The sequence below is a fragment of the Artemia franciscana genome, chromosome 4 (assembly GCF_032884065.1).
Source record: "Artemia franciscana chromosome 4, ASM3288406v1, whole genome shotgun sequence".
Taxonomy (NCBI): domain Eukaryota; kingdom Metazoa; phylum Arthropoda; class Branchiopoda; order Anostraca; family Artemiidae; genus Artemia; species Artemia franciscana.
In genome coordinates this window covers 28,461,224-28,485,899 of record NC_088866.1, presented here as the reverse complement: position 1 = coordinate 28,485,899, position 24,676 = coordinate 28,461,224, and the positions used below count along the sequence as shown (strand labels likewise).

General features: G+C 37.0%; 1 protein-coding gene across 1 annotated transcript in view; it reads right to left on the bottom strand.

Moving 5' to 3' along the window:
- Nucleotides 1-6,864: 6,864 nt before the first annotated feature.
- The window catches only part of LOC136026252 (beclin-1-like protein), a 34,520-nt gene continuing 16,708 nt past the window's right edge, over nucleotides 6,865-24,676 (bottom strand). The window contains exons 4-7 of the mRNA XM_065702627.1: nucleotides 23,718-23,775; nucleotides 19,623-20,084; nucleotides 12,862-13,082; nucleotides 6,865-7,185 (exon numbers count right to left, since the gene is read on the bottom strand). Coding sequence (XP_065558699.1) covers nucleotides 7,074-7,185; nucleotides 12,862-13,082; nucleotides 19,623-20,084; nucleotides 23,718-23,775 — 853 coding nt within the window. The 3' untranslated portion in view covers nucleotides 6,865-7,073. The remainder of the gene's footprint in view (nucleotides 7,186-12,861; nucleotides 13,083-19,622; nucleotides 20,085-23,717; nucleotides 23,776-24,676) is intronic.

Below are 24,676 nucleotides of genomic sequence, written 5' to 3'. Positions count from 1 at the left end.
TGACGGGGATCTAAGGAGTGTCAGTGCAAGCCTAAGAAAATTAAAGATAAAGAAAAGAACTTTTAACTGGGGGTGTCTGTGTGTGCGAATTGCATATGCACCCCATCTAGATCCAACCCTGGATTTAAAAATAATTTAAAATTAGGCAGAATTTGGCCCCTCCCTATATTTTGCAAACATTGCTCTCTCATTTGTCCTATTACTAGCCAAGACTAAAACAATGTCTTTTTATTCAGTTCCATATTCATCAAATAATTCTTCGAAATTTCATATCAATGCCGTTAGATTTTGGGCATCCTTCATAAACCATACTACCATGGAAGTAATTTTTAGCGGGGGAATTTCCCACTGAGGGAACGATGATTATTTGAAAATAATCAGAAATTAAATTTGAAAGAATAACAAGTTTTTTTTACTGTATGTAAGAAGCAACATTAAAAATTAAAACAAGCAGAAATAATTTCGTATATGAGGGGGGATTCCCCCTCCTCAATACCCCTTTCTTGACACTAATTTCTGTTTGTCTCAATACTGCTTTCTGTACGCTAATTTCTGTTTATTTCAAGTTTTAATGTTGCTCCTTACTTGCAGTAGGAAAAACTTGTTCCTTTTTTTATTTAGTTTTACAAGACTTGACGGCGCAGCAGTAAGAATGCTTGCCTTTGGCCAGGTATTTTCTAATCTTGGATACGACAAATTTTTGTTTTAGCGAAAAACTATAGACTTTAGTCTTAAAGGAAACTAAAAAGTCATAAATCATAAATCAAAACCTCGTTTTCAAAAAGGAGTAAGAAGTAAAATATTTTCTTCTGATAATTTAAGTGAAAACAAGAGATGCAAAACGGATTGAACTATAAAAGCTTGATCTATTTGACTCGTTTTTTTCAACTTACCGACCTCTTTTAATTTATGCACTAATAGCTTAGATCAGTTTGATATCTATATTATGTAAAGTCTAATTCATTGTACACCCCTCGTTTTAAATTATTCTCATAGATTCTGGAAAAAAACAGTTTCTACTATTGAATCCGTATTGAAAGACAGTTCTAAAAAAAAAAAAAAAAAAAAAAAAAACATCTGTCACAAAAGCCAGCTAAGGCATTCTGGTATTATTTAATAAACGTTTTAGTCTATTCATCAACTTTTTTTCAAATTCTCTACAGCACTTATCAATCCATTTTCACATTTGATGAAACGTGCAGTAAAAATTTCAGTGGAACAGGGTGAGAAAACTGATCTTTCAGCGGAAAGATCGTTGTTTCAGAAATTTGAAAATTCAATATCAGAGATAAAATTACATGATGAAAATAGAGTTGAAAGAGAGCACAGAATAAAAAATGAAATGAAGGTTTTTACTTAAGCGTTTGGAAACGTTTGGTGTAGAGTAGTCTGCTTCTAGTTGTGGAAGTGCCTATTATCTGATATTTGAACTATTCTTAACAAAATAACTTTCTCAAAATTTTTATCGGAAGCGTCTGGAGAAAAGGGGGCGTGAGGGGGAAGGGGTTGGTTAGTTGCCGCTTTTGACTCTTCAAAATGGAACTAAAACTTTCAGTTTCAAACTTGTACGGCCACTTCTTTCATAAAAACCTTGTATGCCCCTGGGGCATAAGTTAGGACCCTTCTCCCTGGCTCTGTGTGGGTTATTTTGAGCCTGAAGTTTTGTTATCTGACTGTAGGAGAATTTCGGACAAAATGGTTATCTCAAAAATTTTGATCTGCTATAAAAAGAGTGGATGAGGGGGGAGGAGGAATAGACACCCTCTGATCACTTTTGACTCTTAAGAAAGAAACTAGAACTTTCAGTTTTCGAGGAAATGTTGCCTCTCTGAAGTCTATACGACCACCCCTTCCATAAAAACTTATATGCTCCAGGGGGATAGCTTAAAACACCTGCCCTCGGGCTCTGAGGATGGTGTTAACCCCGGAGTTTTTGTTACCTTATATTCGAACTATTTTTAACAGAACAGCTATCTAAAAAATTTTATCGGATGTGTTTTGGAAAAATAGGGCGTGGAGGGGAGGAGGCTAGTTACCCATAGATCTCTTGACTTTTAAAAAGGGAACTAAAACTTTCAATTTCCAATCAGATGAGCGCCCTCTGAAGTTTACATAAGTGCCCCTTCCATAAGAACCATATATGTCCCCAGGCTATAACTTACAACACCTACCCCCCGGCTCTGGGGGAGTTGTCGACTTTGAAACTTTTTTATATCTGGTCGTTGAATTATTTTGAACAAAACGGGGCTATGCTGATAGAAAGTCTTAATTCTCGTACGGTAGATGTTTTACAACTTTGCAAGTAGTTACACTGTTTTTTCCGACCTGCTTTTGCATAGCATGTTCCATGGCAGCAGTTCTCTGGCTGTAGTCCATGATCATCACGTCGTGGGGAAGTTCTTGATGATATTTTTTTTTTCTTCTTTTTTTTCACCGGCTGGTGTAGGCTACATGATTTCTGAGAGTGGGCCACCCTTCGCTCGGTAAAATGAAGCACCTCAGCAAAAGTTAATAGTGTATGCGAATTTACAAAATTGTAGAAAAGAGGATACGATCTTGATGGTAAATATACTGAGAATAAATCCAAGAAGTAGGATAGTTATAAAGCCACATCTGCAAAAAATATGATTATATCCCATAATCAGGCCACAGGAAAGCGCCAATTTCTATTATTTTGGTCGGTAAAACAGCACGGGATGAAGAGGGCCAAAATTTGATCGGCCAAATTTTTTGTAACTTCGAAAAAGGGTTCTCATATCCTACAGATCTCAGTGGTGACGCTGCTGTTCGTTTCATCATTGGTCTTTCATCGTACATGCAGCCGATAAAAATGGACCCTGCCTTACACTTACAGCCCTGCCCTACACCCGACTGAACGGTGAACCAGTCCATTATGCCACCCTTTGTTTGTACTGCGCACATAATATCAAGGTATAGTGCTTTAATTATATTTACAATTTTGATCAGGATCCCATAATGTATTAAAATTTTTCACATGGTATCGCGGTGTATCGAGTCGAAGGCCTTAAGAAAGTCTATAAATGCTGTGAGTAGTTGAACTTGCCATTCATTAGATTCTTCGAGCAGGACTCTCAGGCTAAATATTAGATCACAGCACGATCTGTTTTGGCGGAATCCATGTTGTTCATCTCTCAGAACTTTCGCCACTTTTCTTTGAATTCTATTGAGAATAATTTGGCACAAAACCTTGCTACCAACTGATTGTAAACCGATGCCTTTCCAATTATCACATTTAGTCTTTTGTCCTTTTTTGAAGAGTTTGACAATTACTGCCTTTGACCATTCACTCGGGACTTTTTCATCATCCCAAACACGCCGACAAAAGTTCAAACATGGGCACTGCTAGGGCGCTTCTACCATATTTCAACAGTTCTGGGGGTATGCCATCGTTGCCGGCTGCCTTTCCGTTTTTCAAAGTCTTTAGAGCCTCTTTTACTTCACTCAGCAAGAAAGGTCCGGAATATATTTCAAGATCGAACAATGTTTCTTCAGGGACATTTAAAGAAGTTGCGGGAGGCACCTGATTTAATACCTCGCTGAAATGCTCCATCCAGCGTCGGATTATGTCATCCGTCAGGGTTAATAAGATGCCTTCTTTGTTTTGAACTTGGGTTGAAGAAGCCTTCAAAATACCCGCAAGCTCCTTCGTTATAGCGTACACAGTACGACTATATTGATTCATTGGAACTGAATCAGTCAGCAATAATTTTGTGAAATTCTGCAAGTTGGGCCCAGCTCAATTTCACACCAAGTCGTGTCTTGGATATCATTTGCATCAAGTCAGTCCACGGAAATCCTGGAAAATTCGTTTTTTTTTTAAAACTCAGTTCGTCCTAACACTGATCTAGTCTATGGCGATCTTGGTTTAAATGCTTTTCTGGGTATAGACTAAATCTTGGCGAAGCAAAGGATGTTTGAGGGTCTACACATTTACCTTATTCATAAAGCACCAATTCCCAAAATCAAATAGCAGCCTCCATGCTTGTTTCAACATTAATAATACATATGACTAGATAGCCTACAGAATAATCGTAAAGGGTTGTTGTTGCATGATCTTTCTCTTTCTTATAGTCTAGGATAGCTAATTGTGATTGGCATATATATTGGTCCGAGCAGTTCTTTACGACTTGATCTCTTCCAGACGGTTAGGCCAAAATCACTTTTGTAAACGGACGAGTCTCTCCTCTTCTTTAAGCAACGGTTCCTTAACTCCCGTGTCATCACCCATCGTTATTTCAACCATCATACTGCAAACTGGCTAAACAGTCGAACAACTGATCGGAAGTGGTGGTTGTTGCATGTTTTTACAATATCGTAAAGCCTAGAACAACTAGTTGAGTTTGAGCAGTTCCTCGTGCACGAGAATAGGCCAAAATTGTGCACGAAAGAATCGCTTCTCTTGATGACAAACAATTTACAAAATCCCCTCTCGAAAACTCTACGTTGATTTGAATGTTCATTACGAAAATTGGCTAAATAGTCACACAACTTATCATAAGGGCTTTTAGTTAAGGTTGCCAACTGTACACACTTTGTGTCAAAAGGACAAATTCCCAAGGACACCCACAATGACATAGAAGCATAAAAAAATGACACATTTTAGAAATTTGGGATATGAAAGGGCAAAAAAGGGACACATTTTGTAAATTTGTGACAAAACATTTCTCAACTGTATATATATTTTGATAAAAAAAGAAAAAGTGTCACCACCAGAGTAATATTTTTTCTCGGTATTGTTTTTTTTTCTTTTTTTTTGGGCATCCAAGTTCTACCAGTGATGTCGTAAGTAAAGAATATTTTCCTAAGTAAGGGATTTGCATATTTACATGAGTTTCGTGCTTTCATACCAAGTCATTTTGTATGAATGTTTTATATGGATTTTTTCATTTTCATTATATTTTATGTTAACTGGCCGCCTTGAAAGAGGCTACAAAGCATCTTTTGGTCAATAATATACCAGGCAATAAAATAACCTCTAGTTTTTGAAATTTCACGATTGACACAATTTAACTAGAAATGATACATTTTTAGATGCTCAGGAAACACATTCACGGACCAAAAAGTTGCCAACCCTGGTTGTATCTGCTTTAGCTTACTCTTCCGCATGCCTAAAACAGCTAGTTGAGTTTGAGACATATATCGGTCTGAGAGAAGTTGTCACTACGAGGTCTCTTCCGGACAGACATCCCAGAAAATATTCGGGCAGGCTATCCTTTTTTCAGTTAGCATTTCGATGCATAACTCGTAGCAATTTAAAGGTAAAAAAATCGAAGCCTATGGCAGTCGAGCGTAAGCATCTAAATCTTTTGAAGAAGTGGCATAACAATTACATTAAATAGTTATTTCTAACTTGCAAAAGTGCAATGGCTCAAAATTGCTTAAGGCCCATTCACAATGAGATTCAACTAACATTGGGATTTAGCCAGTGGCGTTAATCCGTCAAATTCCTGGGAGGGAGGGGGGTAGAATTTGGGGCAAATTTTCCCAAGTTTAGTGAAAAATGAAAGTGAAAAATGATCCATATAGTACCATAAAGGCAAAGGTACAATAAAGAAAACTGTTCTGTTTCTGTTGATGCTTGAATTATGCAGGCCTATCCTAGTTTTGACAAGATTTTTGAAGGAACTAAATTTCAGCTGGGGGAATGGGGTCTGAGGGGGCATTTGCTCCCCCTACCCCACAGAAAATTATACCCCTGGGTTTACCTAGCACTAATTTAAGCCTATCAGATTTTTCACAGAATGTTTTTGATTGGCTAAAAAATTATAGGATAAATTCTGATCGGCTCAAATTAACGCTAGCTGAATCAGTAGAATCTCAATGTGAAAGGGGCATTAGCTACACATAATAATCAGAATCTGAAACTATCAGAGTATGAAGTTTGTCCCCCAAGTCTCTTTCTTACTTTCTTATCTCACATAAACAAAACACAAGCAAACCATTCACATGCCTCTTAGAGGAGGAAATCTGTCGGCCCATCCTTATTAATATCGCTCCATTGTTCGTTGCTATACAAGCCAAAGGTGTCTTACACTAAAGAGGATCTCAGCATAGCTGTGATTACTAAACTGCAGCGTGTGAAGCTATCCAAATTTTTTCCTCCGATATTTTTACAAGCTGCGTCGAATTATGTAACCCAAACAGATTCTTTAAATTTAGCTTAAAAGAATTAACCAAGAGGAGTAACCCATATGTTTAAAATAAAAACAAATTCTTGTACTTGTTTCGTAATTCCTTGCAGATTTTCCACCTTTGCTATTAATGTATTTATTGAGTGTTTTTCCCATGCAATATATGTATCCATAAAAATTAGAAACCCAGACATTATTTTGGTGCTCTTATGAAAAGTTGACATTCTCGTCCATACAAGGTCTAAACTTGAAAACCACTGCATTATTTATGCTTTAGCGAAAATCCTTTTAGTATTTGACAAACGACCTACAAATATTCTTCTTCATTGTTTGACAAGCCTACATATTATTCCTGTTTTTCATTGTTTGACAAGCCTACATATTATTCCTGTTTTAAAAAAAATGGAGAGGGTTAGAGTATTTTCCTTAAAAGGGGTTAAAAAATCAAAAATTCATTCTAAAGATGCAATAATTAGATATTTTTTTTCGAAAAGAGAGCATCCTGATCAGTATAATAAACGAAGGAGTGATTTCTACTATATTCCTTCTAAAAGTCCTTAGGAATGGGAATGAAAGAGATTTTCCAGAAGGAGTTTAGATCAGTCTATTTTGAGGCCATTATTTTCAAGTTTTTCTTGCAAGAGAAGTCCTTCGAATGCTCTCATAATAGAAAGAGGGGGATTTCTTCTTATCCTCATTGGGTACTAATATGTTCGTTATGATACGTTTTTGTATTTAGAGACAAATAAAAGAAAAAATGATAATTATCATAAGTGGTCAATGTTCGAGGTACCATCACATTGGGATTTCTTCATATTCATTCAATTTTCGTAGTCATGTTCATCTTTTTGTCACAGCTGATTTTTATCCCAGACTTAGCACAATATACAGATATATTTTGATTTACAGAATAAGCTGACTCTATGAAAAGGTCGAAGTGGGCTGGGAGGCGATCCAAGCTAAACACCATTTTAGGTTGGTCAACATGTATTTCAAAGCTTTTGTCCAGTTTTCTTCAGAATTCAGTTGCATCCTTCAACAAAAGAGAAAAACGTTAGCCATCATTAAAAGTATCATTACACATTTTAAACTACACCAATTCCTTTCTTTTCCTTTAAAATCACGACCGCTATAAATACAGTCCACTAAAACAAAGAATAAAATGTAGACTGGTTCAGAATATCCGGTCCCCCACCCCTTTTTTGGTTGGTCTGGTCCCGGTATATACAAGCAGGTAACAATACAAGCAGGTAGTAGGAAATAACATGTAGAGTCTATTTAGTTATACGACCCTCCCTAATTTTCCTTAGTCGTACAGGCAATAAGCTTGTGTAGTTAAATTATTTGTCTGAATATCAGACCAAAATAATGACCGTATTTTACGTAGCTATTGACCGTGTTAATTCTTTAATCTTAATATTTATTTGACGAGAGTATAAACTTGAGCTTGTTAGTAGTCGTTTTGGAATAAACCAGTTATTCATTTATTCAAATTAGTTTAACCCAACAATTCAAAACTAATGCAACTTTCAATTGAGTTTCTTGGGTCCAGAGTAGGCTAAATCCGAAGAAAATAATTTAAGATAAATGGGTCCTTAGGTCCAGAGTAGGCTAAATCCGAAGAAAATAACTTAAGATAAATGCTCTGGTAACATTTAAGTTATCCAATACGGCACTGGACCTTACAGTCCCTACTGGCGTAGCTGATCTCTTTTTCATGACCCTTCAGCCAGGAAGAGAGGGGAGTTGGGGCCAGCCATCCTCAACTTTTCGCACACCCTTCCTGTTTACCTTCTCCAGGTTTCTCCATTTACCCAATTAGAGCTGGGTCGACTCTGGCTGAGCTGAATGAGTCACGCCAATGACTTCCGTTCAAGAGCTCGATCCCCAGTCCTCTCACACAAAGGGTGTCAAGTCTAGCAGGCAAACTACTCGGCGTGTATTTTATAAGGGAGAGGGGGGGGGGAAATCCAGTTGCCAATACAGGGACGTCAAAAGGGACAAAATCCCAGGAAAGAAATCTATAATACATGCTCTAATAACATGGAAGGAAAAAAGAATATCCAGGCAACAATGAAGGGAAGTCGAAAGGGACAGAATACCAGAAAAGAAACTTAATATACATGCTTTCGTAACTTAATATTTTGGAGGGAGGAGAGTAAAAAAAATCCAGGCACCAATGAAGGGGCGTTTAAAGAGACAAAAGATTGATGCTCGGTATTCTGGCACCAGTGAAGGTAAATCAAATGAGCATATATTTTTTACATTTATTTGAAGATTCCATAAGAATGCGTTTCACAGTTAGAAACAGCGACTTATACTCTAAACATATTTTGTTTAGTAGAGAAAAAAAAACATGCGCAACCACTACACCTATCTTATGTTACAAAACACAGGTAAAAACAAACCAAACCAGGCAAATTCAACCGCTAAGATTCGCCTTATCTGTTTACCGAATAATATTTTTAAATGTGCTCTTGATTTTCTTTAAAACTGAAAAAAAAAAGTTGAAAACCGGTCAGATAGATAGAAAAACTTGAAAATATTAAGAGAGTTTAGATCACTCTCTAAGCAAAAGTATAAATAATATTATAATTTTGATTTCTGAATGGAAAAAATATGATAGTTCAATCTGCAAGCCTTTGGGTTTAATTTTTCAGCTTAAGATGACCGTGTCCATATCATTTGATTTATGATACTTATCTACTACTACTACTTATGACATATCTGCTACTACTACTACTAATAACTCACTGCAGCACCAAGCCATCTGAGGCCAACACAGCTACGCACGTTCCTCCTCCAACCTAATCTATTTAAAGCCTCCCTCTTTACACCCTCCCAGGAAGTTCCCATTTCCTTTAAATCTTTATTTATGACATCCTCCCAACCCAGACAAGGGCGACCTGCTTTCCGTATAGCCCCAGACGGTTGGCCAAAAAGGACAATCTTTGGTAATCTGTCATCCTTCATCCGTAGAACGTGGCCTAGCCATCTCAACCTTTCTTTCATTATAGCCCCAGAAAGCGAGATTGAACCACACTTTTCGTACAACCTACTGTTTGAAATACGGTCAGTCAGCCGGGTACCAGAACAATCCGTAGGCAATTTCTCTGGAAAACATCTAGTAAATTTTCATCTGCTTTTCGGAGTGCCCATGCTTCAGAGCCATATTTGACCACTGTCATCACTGTAGCTTCCAATATGCTTGAGCCTTAGCTATTCTATTTTTAACATCTTCACTGCTCCCACCATCTTTACTAACAATACTACCAAGGTAACTGAAACTCCCAACCTGATCAATCTTTTCGTTACCTAATGTCACCAGTTCATCTTCACTTATTCCTAGCCTTAGTGACTTAGTCTTCTTAACATTAATTTTCAAGCCTATTTGAGCACCCTGAACTCGTAAAACCTCTAAAAATTCATTCATTTTGCTCACACTTTCATCTAATATGCTTAAATCATCAGCATAATCTAAGTCCAGGGGCGTTCTTTCTCCCCATTTGATTCCATGGTCTCCAATTGCCTTTGTGCTCCTTAAGACGAAGTCCATCAAAATGATCAATATAAAGGGGGATAGAACACAACCCTGCTTAACTCCTGATTTAATACAAAACCAGTTGCTAACCTCATTTCCTACCTTAACCGCAGCAGTATTATTCTCGTGCATAGCGCAAATCACTTTAATGTATTTTTCTGGTATACCATATAACGATAAGACCTTTGTTAACGCTCTTCTATCAACAGAATCGAAAGCTTGCTCATAATCGATAAAACTGAGGACCAAAGGTGTTTGACAACGAAGGGACTTCTCAATTATTAACCTAAGAGTGAAAACATGGTCGACACATCCACTACCTTTTCTAAAACCGCATTGTTCTTCCCTTAAAACTTTGTCTACAGCATGCTTCAGTCTAAAATGTATCATATTACTCAGTAATTTGCTACCTATAGAATGCCTCGATAATTACGACACTCACTCTTGTCACCTTTCTTATACAGTGGTTTAATTAAGGTTTTCCTAAAATCATTGGGTACTTCCCCTTTTTCAAAAATCATGTTCATAATCTTTAGTAGCTTATTCCTAACCTCAGAGCCACCATATTTAAGAAACTCATTGATCATACTATCAGCACCTGGGGCCTTAGTATTTTTTAATCCTTTTAGTACTGTCGCTAAATCTTCCTCACTAAACAAATCTTCCTTCACATCCAAGGTATCACAAACTTTTTCATTTTCATCTATATCTTTTCCTGCAACTGTTTCTCGGTTTAGCACATTCTCAAAATGTTCCACCCATCTTTCTTTAACTTTTTCCTTATCATTAATTGTGGCCCCATTTCTATCTTTAACTGGGACTAGTCCGGATTGGCTACTCCCTTTCAATTTATTAACATGCCAGTATAATATTTTACTATTATGCCGTCTAGCCGCATCTTCCAGATCCTCAGCAGTTTTATCCATGGCCTCCACTTCACATCTCCTTAGTTCATATTTTAATGCTTTCTCCACTTCCTTTACATTCCTTTTGTTTTCATACGACCTATGACTCAGATAACTCTTATACAAACCCCTTCTACTCTCTATTAAGCCTAAAGCTTTTTCACTAATATTCCTAGTTGCAGTCTTAGCACTCTTCCCTAGCATCAGCAACTTCACAAATTGTTTTTCTGAAATTCAGAAAAACAGTCAACTGTCAGGAACAGTACTCTACTGTTCCTGGAATTTTTTTTTCTCAAATTTTCATCCTGAAGTCTACCAACATCATAACTTTCCGGGAGGGAGTTACCCTTCCGAAATTTCAGCTTTAAATTAAGCTTAGACACTACTAGATGGTGATCTTTACTTTTAACATCAATAACGGCACTCCTATACACCCTAGTATCTTGTATTGATCCTGTTAGTCTTCTGTTTACAATAACATAATCAATAAGGTTTGCTGTCTTACCATCACGTGAATACCATGTCAACTTATGGGCCATTTTGTGACCAAACACCGTATTGGTTATAACTAGGTTGTTATACCTACAAAATTGCAAAAGTCTATAGCCATTACTGTTTTCTTTTCCTACACCAAATTTACCTAGGCTAGGATACCATCTATCCCTATTTCTACCAACCTGGGCATTAAAATCTCCTAGCAAAAACACCATATTTCTACCTGGTACCCTGTCTCTTTGCTCCTGTAACTGTAAGTAAAATTCATCTGAGTCACTAGTATCTCCATCAGTTGGTTCAACGGGGGCATATACTACTATAACTGATACCTTGAACTTTTTAGTCATAAAATGAGCAACTAGTATTCTATTATTAATACCTTCCCAGCCTAAACAAGACTTAGTAGCTTCCTTATTCATCATGAGCCCTACTCCCTGTCTATGTACCCCATCCTTCCTGCCTGAGTAAACAAATTCTATGTCACCTAATTTCATGCTTCCAACCCCTGGGATATGAGTTTCTGAAACTCCTAATAAATCCAGTTCAAACCGTCTGAATTCATCACTCAAAATGCCGATGCGATAGTCATTTTTTAACGTCGTAACATTCCAAGTTCCAATTTTCATGTTCTTTAAATCTTTGAAATTATTTTGGCCTCAGGAAAAGCAATGATCCCGGATACCAGTGCAGGATGGGGACCAACATATCTTCTCAAGTCTACACCGAAGCGCTTAAGCCGGCTTAGAACCGGACAGCAAGAAGTCCCTGGAACCTCCAGTAAGTTGGAGGCTTTGTGCAATCCTGGGCCCATCTTGGTCACAACATGGTTTTCAGCACTTGGCGATGCTCTTCTAAACAAGAGTCGAAATCCTGCACAGACAGTCCCAAGCCTATATTAAATCCCCGACTCATTATATATTCATGCCTACAAATATTATGCTACTACGGGGAGGCAGCCCATAGTAGACAAATTAGCTAGGAAGAGGTTTTTCAGCCCGAAAAAAAAATCCATGCACAATATATCCATCTAGAGAATAACAATTTCCAAAATGTGTTTCTGATTTTTTTTTTTCGATTAAAAAATAAGTAAAAAAAACTTTTAGAAGTGAAAATATTTTCTAAGAGGCTTAAAGACAACTAGCCTACTGCCAAATTTTTCCAAGCTACCCGAAACGAAATGTACTGATTAATTCTCACTCACAGTAAAATTTCACCTGTGAATAAAAAATAACAAATTAATTATAAAGATTGTCCAACTCCCTTTTAAATTTTCTACTGTTTTTAAGAAGTTGCCCAACACTACACAATTAGTGGCGTTAGTTATTTTAAATCACTTTTTTCCAATATTAAATCACCGACAATCTAACTCTTATAAATTCCTTTTGTGTTCGGTGGAATAAGTTTTAGTTACTAGTTCGATATAGAAGAGGTTTTTTAATACTCATCATATAATCCAAAAGCATGTATTTTTATATAATAATCCACAAAATGGATGCATAATCTTAGTTTATGGAACACCATTGCTTAGACGGTTGGTCCTAAAACTTCCGTTGTCTATTCTATATGGTAATAATCTATATATAATCAGCATGATGGTAACCCATATAACAGTCTACAAAATGAATTCATCATACCACTTTATGCAAAACCATTACTGAGCTGGTTGGTCTCTAGATTTTTCCTGTTTAGTTTAAATGGTAATAATCTACCTATAGCCTATACTATGGTAACCCACGTAACAGTCTATAAGATAAATGTATAAGCTTACTTTATGGAATACCATTGCTTGGCTGGTCGGTCCTCTAGCTTTCCCCTGTCTATTCTATAAGGTAACTGAAATCGGTAGTTCAAAGCAATTTTTTCAACATGCTCCTGAAAGTGCTGCAAACAGTCCAAAAAGGCCACCATTCCTCCGTCAAATTTTGAATCCCAAAAGAATTTTAAACCTCCAGAACTATATAAGGGAAGCTCTTTCTTTTCAACTATGTCCTACAAAAAAAATATATATATATATACAAGTCAAATCATGTAAGTTTCGAAGCATAATATATAAAAAAAATTTACATAATTCAGATAATAAATATTTGTAAACATACTACTGCTACTCAACACTCATCCTAGTATCAAGCTACCAGAGGCCAATACTGCTATACACACTCCTCCTGTATCTGACTCTGTTATGAGGCTTACTAATTACTCCCTCCCATGAAGCTCCTATTCTCAAACGGACCTCTTTCTCTTCCGTTTGAAGATGTCATTTTTTTTTGTTTAAACCCTAGCTGGATGTAAAAAAAAACAGGATTTTCGGAAAAATATCATTCTTCATCGGGAAATAATGAAATGATTTCAATCTTTCTTACATTATAGTAGTTTCAAGCCTATCAGAAACAAATTTTTGACCCGTTTTCAAGCCTTAATTTTTGAGAGGCATATATCCCAAAAACTTTTTTTTTGTACATTAGGGACTCTTCAGCCCAGAGACTTTACGGCTCAGTTGGCCTTGGTAAGTTTCAAGTCATTCAGAAGAAAGATTTTGGTTCCTATTTTCGGACGGAAAAATGTTTCAATTAATCGAGCATTAATCAAACAAACTTAATTCTTAAGTGGTTGGGCCAAGGAGGTTCCATTGCATTAATATATATATATATATATATATATATATATATATATATATATATATATATATATATATATATATATATATATATATATATATATATATATATATATATATATATATATGTATACATTAATGCAATGGGACCCCCTTGGCCCAAACAGTTGAGAATGTAAGTTTCAAGCCAATAAAAAAAAAATTGCTGAAAAACTTCTTTTTTTATGTTACCCTTGGCTCGGGGACCTATGGCTACGTTTTTTAAAACAGACAAGGGACAAATGTTTTAATGAGTCATTTCCGGGCCCCAACATCAACCAACCAACAAAATGTATGGTCCTCTTGGTCCCAGGAAAAGGTCCCAGATCCCTTAAAGTTTCATGCCAATCAGACAGCGAAGATCACAGACAGCCACAAACACATTTTTCGTTATAAAAGCTATGTGTAAACAATTAGGCAATGCGGTTCCATTGTAAATGAACCATCCTTTAACTGAACCCCAAGCAACTGGACCCCCGGGTAGCTAAACCCCCGTGAAACTGAACCCTCGTGCAACTGAACTCCATTCAACCGAGCCCTCGTACAACTCAACCCCCTTGCAACTCAGCCGCATTTAACCAAACCCCGTGTAACTAAAACCCTGTGCAACTAAACCCTCGTTTAACTGATATCTCCTGCAACTCAACCACCGTACTTGCATTGGTAAAACACAAGTTAGAATCTTTACATGTTCAACCTTTTGTTTTTTAAAATCATGATGCAATGACTGTCAAGATGATTAATAAAAAAGCTCTATTTAATTCTTGCAAAAACAAAGAAAATCGGCCCCTCTCTTCCATGGAAAAACCCTCCCCTGAAAAATACCCCCTCGTGAAAAATATGGTTTTCCGAATTTCAATATTTTATTTGAGTTCTGTTATTTTCTAGTTTAGTTGAGAAGTGCTAAGGAAAGTGGGAAAGAGAATTTATGTGTAAGTTTTGCCTCCCTCCGTGCAAAAATGTGCTTCTCATTGAAAATCCTCCACCTCCCTCCCCCATCAGAAAACACCCACGTGAAAATGTCCGTATGTTTCACAATAGCAAACACTCTCTGTAAGCAATGGATAAATTACAAAACTTAAAAAGACACCTAAACTTCTGCAATGGGGTTCTCTGATTGTTTTGTAGCTAGGGAGAGAGAGAGAGATACCTCAAAGGGTGCATTTTAATGCCGAAACATCTCAGCTCCCATTGAACCTCTGGAAAAATACAGATATAGATCTAAGGGAGAGACAAGAGGAGGATGGAGGTAGAAATTGTTTTATAATTCTTAGGCAGTCCTAGTCTTTTTTTATTAATCGGCGGGATATTTTTGACGGGGAGGTTATTTTCCAGGGGGAGGGGAGGATATTTTCTACGAGGTGGTATTTCCCGAAGGTATTCCCAACGGGAGATGTTTTTCCTGAGGGTGGGGGGGGGGGGGGTGGTTGCTCTTCGATCGCTTTTGACTTCTAAAAAGAGCACTAAAACTTTCAATTTACAATAGAATAGTCATTAATCAACAAAACCCCCAAAGTCCTAGGAGCAAGAGCTGTAGGTTATTGCAAGTTACTCATTGTCAAAATTTAAGGTTTTTATAGAAGGGATGGTCTTACAAAGTTTGGAAAAAGCTCATTCGATTGGAACTGAAATTTCAAGGTCCATTTTGAAGAATCGAAGGTGATGAGAGGATAATCAGCCTCTCCCTCTCAACCGCCATTTCCCCCCCCCCCCCCCAAATGCATCCAATCAAAATTAAAAAAAGACAAATATCCATGCCTATGGGGTTAACAATCCCACCAGCAGCCCCTGGAGCAAGGGCTGTAAGTTAAGCTAGTTACTTAATTTTAACACATTAGGTTTTTATGGAAATTCTTTTTGTCTGAACTTGAAGAGGTGCTCATTCGATTAGAAATCAAAAGCTCCGGTGTATTTTTAAGAGCTAAAAGTGATCGAAGGGCTTCCCCCACCCTCTTTTCCTCCAAATACATTCGATCGATTATTTTGAGATGACCATGTTATTTAAAACAGTTCAAAGGTTAAATAACTATGCCTCCAGGTTAGCCCCTGGTGCAAGAGCTGTAAAATATGCAAGTTGCCTACTATTAACACGCAAGGTATTTTTTTTATCAAGAAAACGGAGCATGTTTGATCATATCATAGGCAGCGCAATAAAGCTGCCTAAGTAAAGAGCGATGTGGGCATTACATGTTATCTTTTATTATTTTTTATTTATTATTATTTTTTTAGTTTAGGCACTTCGTATCGAAGGAGTAGCTGTAGAAATTTCAAAAAGGGCTCATTCGATTGGAAATTGAAAGGGCTATTTTGTTCAACATTTTTGAAAGGTCCAGAAATTATATTTTTGAGAATGAGACCCCCCCCCCCACAACCATCAGGGCAAGGGTTGTAAGCTACGCCCTGAACACATTTAATGTTTATATAGAAAGGGTGATGGTCTAAACTTCGGAGGGGGCTCATTGGATTGCTAATCAATAAGTTTCACTGTCCTTTTTGAGGGTCGGAGTACCCTGAGGGTGGATACCCCTCCGGCACACACAACTCGTATTTTTCCGAAATGCATCTGATAGAAATTTTAAAATGACCATTTGCTATCGTAAAAACTTCAAAAAGAGATATTTCAAAATTTTTAGATAGCCATTTTGTTCAACGTAATTGAAATGTCCGGAAATTATATCTTTGAGGATGATATAAAATAATATGAGATAAATTAATGAGGATGAAATAATATACATATATATTTGAGAAAGTCGTTTCATTCAATGTAATTGAAGGGTCCGGAAATTATGTCTGTGAGGATGAGAACCCCCCACAGCCCTCAGGACAAGAGTTGTAAGTTATGCCCTGGTGTCATATAAGGTATATATAGAAAGAGTGATCGTATAAGCTTTGGAGGGGGCTCATCGGATTCGTAATCAGGTCCTTCTAAATATCAAAATTCATTAAGATCCTGTGACTCACTCGTAAGTTAAAAATGCCTCGTTTTTTCTAATTTTTCCTCTCTCTTCAGCCCCCAAGATGGTCGAATCGGGGGAAGCGACTTTATCAAGTCAATTTGTGCAGGTCCCTAACATGCCTACCTATTTTCATCATCCTAGCACGGCCAGAAGCACCGAACTCGGCAAAGCACTGGACCCCCCTAACTCCCCCAGGAGAGCGGATCCAGTCCGGTTACGTCAATCACGTATCTACGAGATTTTATCATTCTACCCACCAAGTTTCATCCCGATCTCTCCACTCTAAGCGTTTTCCAACATTTCCGATTTCCCCTTCGAACTCCCCCAATGTCACCAGATCCGGTCGGGATTTTAAATAAGAGCTCTGAGATATGCGTTCCTTTTAAATATATTCATTAAGATCTGGTCACCAGTTCTCAAGGTAAAAATACCTCATTTTTTCGATTTTTCGACTTTCTCCAGCCCCCCAGATGGTCGAATCGGGGAAACGACTTTTATCAGGTCAATTGGTGCAGGTCCCTGACACACCTACCAATTTTCATCGTCCCAGCATGTCTAGAAGCACCGAAATCGACTAAGCACTGGAAATCCCCCCAACTCCCACAAAGAGAGCAGATCCGTTCCAATTATGTTAATCACGTATGTAGAAGTTGTGTTTATTCTTCCCATCAGGTTACATCCTGATTTCTCCGCTCTAAGCGTTTTCAAAGATTTCTGGATTCAAAGATTTCTGTTTCCCCCTCCAGCCCCCTATGTCTCCGGATCCAATTCGAAGTAAAAATGAAGTATCTGAGACGCAAGATCTTTTTATATATCAAGTTTCATTAAGATTCGATCACCCATTCGTAAGATAAAGATAACTCAATTTTCACGTTTTCCAAGATTTCCGGTTTCGCCCTCCAAATACCCCCATTGTCACCGGATCTGGACAGGATTAGAGCTCTGAACAAGAGCTCTAAAGCACAAGATCCTTCTAAATACCAAATTTCATTAAGATCTGATCACCCGTTCGTAAGTTAAAAATACCTCATTTTTTTAAATTTTTCCGAATTACTCCTCCCCCAACTTCCCCAGAGAGAGCGGATATGGTCCAGTTATGTCAGTCACGTATCCTGGACTTGTGCTTATTCTTCCCACCGAATTTCATCCTGACTGCTCCTCTTTAAGCGTTTTCAAGATTTCCAGTCCCCCCTACCAACTCCCCCCAATGACACTGAATCCGGTTGGTATTTAAAGTAAGTGATCTGATTTACGAGGTCCTTCTAAATATGAAATTTCATTAAGATCCAATCACTCCTTCATAAGTTGAAAATACCACATTTTTTCTAATTTTTCAGAATTATTACCCCCCCCCCCCCCCAACTCCCCCAAAGAGAACGGATCCGTTCCGATTATGTTAATCACGTATCTAGGACTTGTGCTTATACTTCCCACCAAGTTTCATCCCGATCTCACCACTCTAAGCGTTTTCCAAGATTTTGGAAAATAAGGTCGGGATTTAAAATAAGAGCTCCGAGACACAATATAATTCTAAATATTGAATTTCAATAAGATCCGATTTATCGGATCTTATTCATCAATAAGATCTTTAATCAATAATATTTATCAATAAGATCTTATTAAAATATTAAATTTCAATAAGATCCGATCACCCGTTCGAATGTTAAATATTTCATTTTTTTCTTTTTTTTCCGAATTAACCGTCCCCTTACCCCCCCCCCCCCCCAGATGGTCGAACCATGGAAATGACTATTTATAATTTAATATGGTCTGGTCCCTGATATGCCTGCCAAATTGTATCGTCATATCTTATCTGGAAGTGCCTAAACTAGCAAAACCGGGACAGACAGACAGACTGACAGACAAACGCACAAATCGACAGAATTTGCGATCGCTATAGTAATTTTTCAACCGAATAGAAACAGTGGATGTTGTGACTAGTAATTTAAAAGCCTTGGCTACAAATAAAAAAATTCAAAACATAATGGAGTTACTCTCCAATATGTCCACTTTCAAATACAACCCCCCCCCCCTGGCAAGAATTAAAATTTCATAAGAATAAAATATTTATTTTTGCAATAGAGTATTGTGGGAGATACAGAGATATACTATAATATCATCTAATTTATTTACATGCTTCTGAAGGGCACTGGTATTTTGGCCGATAATTACAAGCGAGTTTTTCTATAATTACGGGAGATTATTCTTTAAACCGAGTTAGGTTAGATAAATGGTGGTTAGAGCTGAGTGTCAACTTGGTTCTGGGCACCCAAGTCTCCCTCTACCATGTACTCCACAATCAACAACAGACCGATAACCTCAAAAAAATAGCGCCTTCTCTCAGATATTTATGCCAAAGCTGCAATTAAGGAGCCAAGCAGCCACATGTGCTTCCATAGCATTAAGCAGCTGATTAATGTCGTTGGTAATTTGTACTATAAGACTTATATTTCAGTAAAAACAAGTTTTATTTAACAAAGCTATATATCTTTTGTCAGTTTCGTTTGTTATATTATTATAAGTACTATAGCACAATCCAATTCTCGCTATAAAAAATTTTATAGATTAAAAAACTTATAAAGCGGAAATCCCGATTAGGGTTTAGAAAGAGGAGCCTGAAATTAGCTGGTAATCCGCAAAGAACATAAATTAAAATGGATAGTCAAGCAAACTTAAATGAAAAAGAAATGACCACTAATAGGTGTTGGGCCACCACCCCCTTAACCTTCTATAGGCCAGAGCATAATTTGTGCTTTAGAACAGTTAGAGATTTGAAAGAGGAGTAGAATATTAGATAGAGGTCCGTAGAGCCACGTCAGACAGTTTAACAGTTACAAAAAGGTAGAGAAAAGCTGATATTCAGGGTACATCACTTAATGAGTTTACAGAATTTGAAGGTACAGCGTTCAAATCACTTACTTCCATATAGGAATGACTCCCCATAGGCACAATCCTATATCTAGTGAGTTTCAAACCAAAGCGTCGGACTAAAGCTTCCAGTAAAAGGGCAGCTTGTCCCCAAGCTCCGTTAATCTCTGACCACTCTACAGGAACAGAAGGGAGACGCCCCAGATGCAAACCGTTGATCACACCAAAATGACCATCATGCCAGATATGGAAAGCAGCATTCAAAGCATTTGTTTGCTTTAGTTTTTCTAGGAGTATCTGCTCTTGTTTTAGCTGCACATCCAAGCTACGCAATTCATCTTCGGCCAACATTTTTTGTCTTTCTTGTTCAGCGCTTTCTTTCCAGAGACGCTTTTCTTCTTCTAAAAGTTCCTTTTTGACTATCTGATCTTTGGACAGCTGAGTTTGCAAGTCTGTTGATCTTGCTTCCAAATTACCAAGTTCACTCAACAATCGAGACTCTTCTAATTCCAGCTGAAATAGAAGCAGAGAATTTCATATCACAATAATATGGCAAAGATTGCATCACATAGCACAAAACACTAAAATATCACAATATTACATATCACTAAGATTGCAACAAGCTAAGGATCATATTCTAGCATATTAGGAAACAGAGAGAACTTTTCTGCAGGAGATTTGAAGACTGCCCACTCCAGAAAAAAGGGAGAGAGAAAGAGAGAGAGAGATAGAGAGAGACAGAGAGAGAGAGAGGAGGGGGGTTTATTTAAACAACAATCGTAGCTCAAATGGCTAATTTGATGTTGAAATGCAAAACATGTTATTATGCACTATTATATATTGACGTAAAAAAGGGACGAAAGAGTTCTGGTAGCGGTTTGTCCGAGCACGCACAGGCACAAGTTTTAGCTTCTGTCTCGTACGGCTGACTATCAGGGCTTCTGGTGGTAAAATGTCACGGTGAGCAGGGTTGAACAGCAGCATTTTGCCAAACCTCAGGATAAGGTCACCCAAACAGGGTTCCAAGCTTTGTAGCACCCAAGGAAAACCGAGGAAACTCCCTCTAGGACAGTTTACAGACAGCCCATCCCAGGACACTAATTATAATATATTTTAAAAGCTTTAAGAGCACACCCATGCCCGAGGAAGACAAAGAGAATTCTTCTCTCAGAAAATATCGAGATAACCCGCTTCAAAAAGTCAATTTTAATTTTAGGAGTATGACCACATTTGAGGATGATTAAGGGGAATTCCCTGTAGGATAATCTAAAGACAACAACTCCAGAAAACAAAAAGTAGCATGCTTCAGGATCATGATCGCACCCAAGGAAGACCAAGAGATCTCACTAAAGGATTGTCAGGAGAAATCCCACTGCAGGAAATAAAATGTAATTTAAGAGCATGCTCGCGCCTGAGGAAGACAGAGATTTCTCCTCTCTGTGACAGTCAAAACACGACACACTCAAGAAATTAAGGCGCAACTTACTTTATGAGCATGATCACACTCAAGGAAGACCAAGAGATCTCACTCCAGGAATCGACTGGAGACAAACTACTGACCACTGCAGGAAATAAAATGTAATTTAAGACCAGGATCACACCCGAGGAAGATTGAGAAAAAAAACCCTCTAGAACTGTCAAGAGACGACCAACTCCAGAGAATGAAAAGCAAAAAAACTAGGAGCATGATTGCACTCTAAGAAGACTAAGAAAACTCCCCTCTTGGACAATATGCTTGACTACTAGGCATGGCTTAGTGAAATACCATCAAATGGCTTATACTAAGAAATAGTAGACTCAAACAGCCTCTCACGCACAGGATAAGCTTTGCTGTTATATCTGGAGCATGAAAATTTTATAGAATTTTACTATTTTTACATCAGAGTACCAACTATCTTCCTCAACAGTGCCAACAACCCTAACTTTTGGGTAGCATCGAAAATAAAACCCAGATACAAATAACACTGAGTGGCAACAGTAGTTCAAGTATAATTTAGCAAAAGTTTCATGGTTATATCTAGTCGTCTCTGAGATACTTGAGATTGTCTCTTTAAAAATTAATGTAAAGTTAGTAGCAAAATGTCACCCTAACACGCACTTCTTCAAAGTCTTTCTTTGATACTTTGGAACAAATAATACAAAAAAAAATAATGCACGTACTTGCGTTCACCATCTATTGGTCATAACAGATTTGTTAAATAGTAGTTTAATATCTAAGCCTAACTATAGATACACTCAGCGGCCTCAGCGTACTTTCCCGACCAGTTGGTACGCTGTATTAAAATTTTCTGTTTTTATTTAATGTAGTAAGAACCTCAAAATAGAGTTTTTGACCCCAAGACCAGTCTTCGTCTGTTCATACCTGAAAACCACCGGGAAAAGATCGTTCTTTCAAGTTTTCTCTAGCTTTTGTTTTTTTTTTTGTTTTTTTTTTAAGGGCAATTATATATTTTGGTCATTGTTGCCACGCCCGAATTCAAACTCCAACAATCTGTTTATTTCCGCATCCAAAAACGATACACATTCTTAGGCTGTTTGGAGCCATATAATTTTAGCTTATTTAATGATAACTATTCACCAATTTTTAACTTTTTTTAAATTTGACGTCCACTACTGTAAAAACTGCACAACTGCATATCCAAAATGCATTTTATTAAAACTTGAATTTTCGGGTCTTACGAATTTTTTCAAAGATATAATTGTTCACGTAAATTTTCACTTAGCCAATTCATAAATCATAAATCATTTTCACTGTCCTTGGTGCTTAGAAAGTTCTCAAAATTAAAATCTGTTGGCAGTTCCAATATCTTTCGATTTTATAGTTGATTAATTATTGACATTGGGAAATCTACTCAGCTTTATCAGGAATCAGAGGTCAAAAGAGCTTAATCAGGACTCAGGAGAGTACATACGAGTTTTTTACGAGAATATTGTTTTTTATTTTAATTTATTCGTTGAAAAGACAAAAAAGGGAATTTTCAAGGAAAATACCATTTCCAAGGAAAAAGGTATTTTTCAAAATCTAGATGAGATACAAAAACCTAGAGCGGCGATTATCTGGCTTTAGATTACCAGCCATAAAAATTAAGGTTGGCTGGAAATCAATGGAACAGCTTAGAACTCTAACAATCATAATGGTTGCCTCAAGGCCAAAACCCCCCAAAAAATCCCATATTTTCTTGAGCGACAGTTTTTGTTCTAGTTATCGAATAAATATTTTTTTCTATTGTTGGTCCACCAACAAGCTATTTTTACTTATTACCCCCCTCCCTCAAGAAAAATAGTGTGTGGGTGCCTGTCATGGTCTTATTTCAAGAGGGGAAAGGGTTCAAGTACAAAGAAAAATCCGAATTATTTGGAAAATACAAGAAAACATAGGAAAAATCGCGACAACAATCGCAATCGTTATACTCACAAAATCGCTATCCGTCCCCCCCCCTCTCCTGCTCACGTGTCCAGCACGAAGGAAATAAATCGACAATATCCATGCCGTTCTAAAGAAAAGATACAAGGAATCACTAGGTTTTCTTAGAAGAGATCTGACAGAAAGATATTGTATTTCAAAGAAACAAAATTGAAAAAGAAGCACCGAAAAATTTGTAAATAGCTACGATTTTCACAACACAAAAGGCATAACTCATGGAAACATCTTCTTGGAACAATAAATAAAAGTGGAAAATAAAACAAAGGTGGAAAAGACATAAATTTTACATGAGAGCAGTAAAACTACAAAAATTGTAAAAATAAAAGAGCAAAACTGCAGCACTAAAAACCAAACAGGAAGAATTAAGAAGTTTGTGAAAGTGACGGGCAAGCACTAAAGTTTTTGCGTTATTTTTTAAGAACTAATTATTTGTACAGGGAATTTTATTCAAGCAAATAAGAAACAAAAAGAACAATTTTGATACGTAAGCTTTCCCTTCGCCTAGACGGCGGAGCCAAGAACGCAAACATGACGAGAGCGCAAATTCGGATACTTGAGCTCTGAGCAGTCGCTCTGAGGTAAATCATTTTATTCTATCTATTTAAAGCTTCAAATTCTACCCCTTCTATGTAGTTTTTATTCCTTTTTAATCCTTTCTTACTGTTTTCCATCCCATTAGGGGACGTCCTGTTTCTCAAAATTAATAGGTAAAGCAAATTTACTTTTTCAAGCTCCTCTTGCAAAGCTGACAAATCTTCTTGCTCGGGTTGGTTCTCTAGCCTAAAAAAGAATATTAATCAACGTTATTGAATTTTAATAACTATTCAGAGTAGGCAACCTACGTGTGCAAACGTTTTTTTTTTCTACATTTCATAAAAAAAAGGAAATATAAATGGCAACATAATAAACTACGGGGAGAACCTGTAAATTCCTCGGGCTTTTGGGACGGCGGACCGAGGCCGAAGCTTCTCTACTCACATACACATCTTGTCTTGAGCTATTTGCTGCTTATGTTTCTTTTTTTTTATGTTAAGAGTACCCCAAAAACAGTTTGGACTATAGCTTTTACAAAAATTTGGCTCAGAAATTCGTAATCTATTTTGTTTACATGCGAAAATTTATCAGAAATTGTTGCAGAATCTGGACAGAAAAAAAAGACATAAGAATTAACTGGAACTTGCTTAATCGTTCCTTTAGTAATATGCCAGTAATGTTTCTTTATCTTTTATGAGCTCCAAAGGGTTTCCCAAGGATTTCCAGACTCTTTGTAAAGAGCAGAACATAGACATATCTATATATATATATATATATATATATATATATATATATATATATATATATATATATAAACTAGCTGTTGGGGTGGCGTTTCGCGCCACCCGCGTAAGTCGTTACGCGCCGTATTAGTTATGCGCCATTTTAGTTGTGTCCCTATGTCCCACCTGTGAATATAGATAGATATATATATATATATATATATATATATATATATATATATATATATATATATATATATATATATATATATATATATATATATGTTTTTAACTACGTAAAACTTGCGAATATACAACATTCTTTGCTGTCCCATTCTGTGCATATAAATAGATTGTCAGGTTTACCGACTCTTGAACATGCAACATATAATGGTCCATGGGAAAACAATCCGTATTCAGATCTA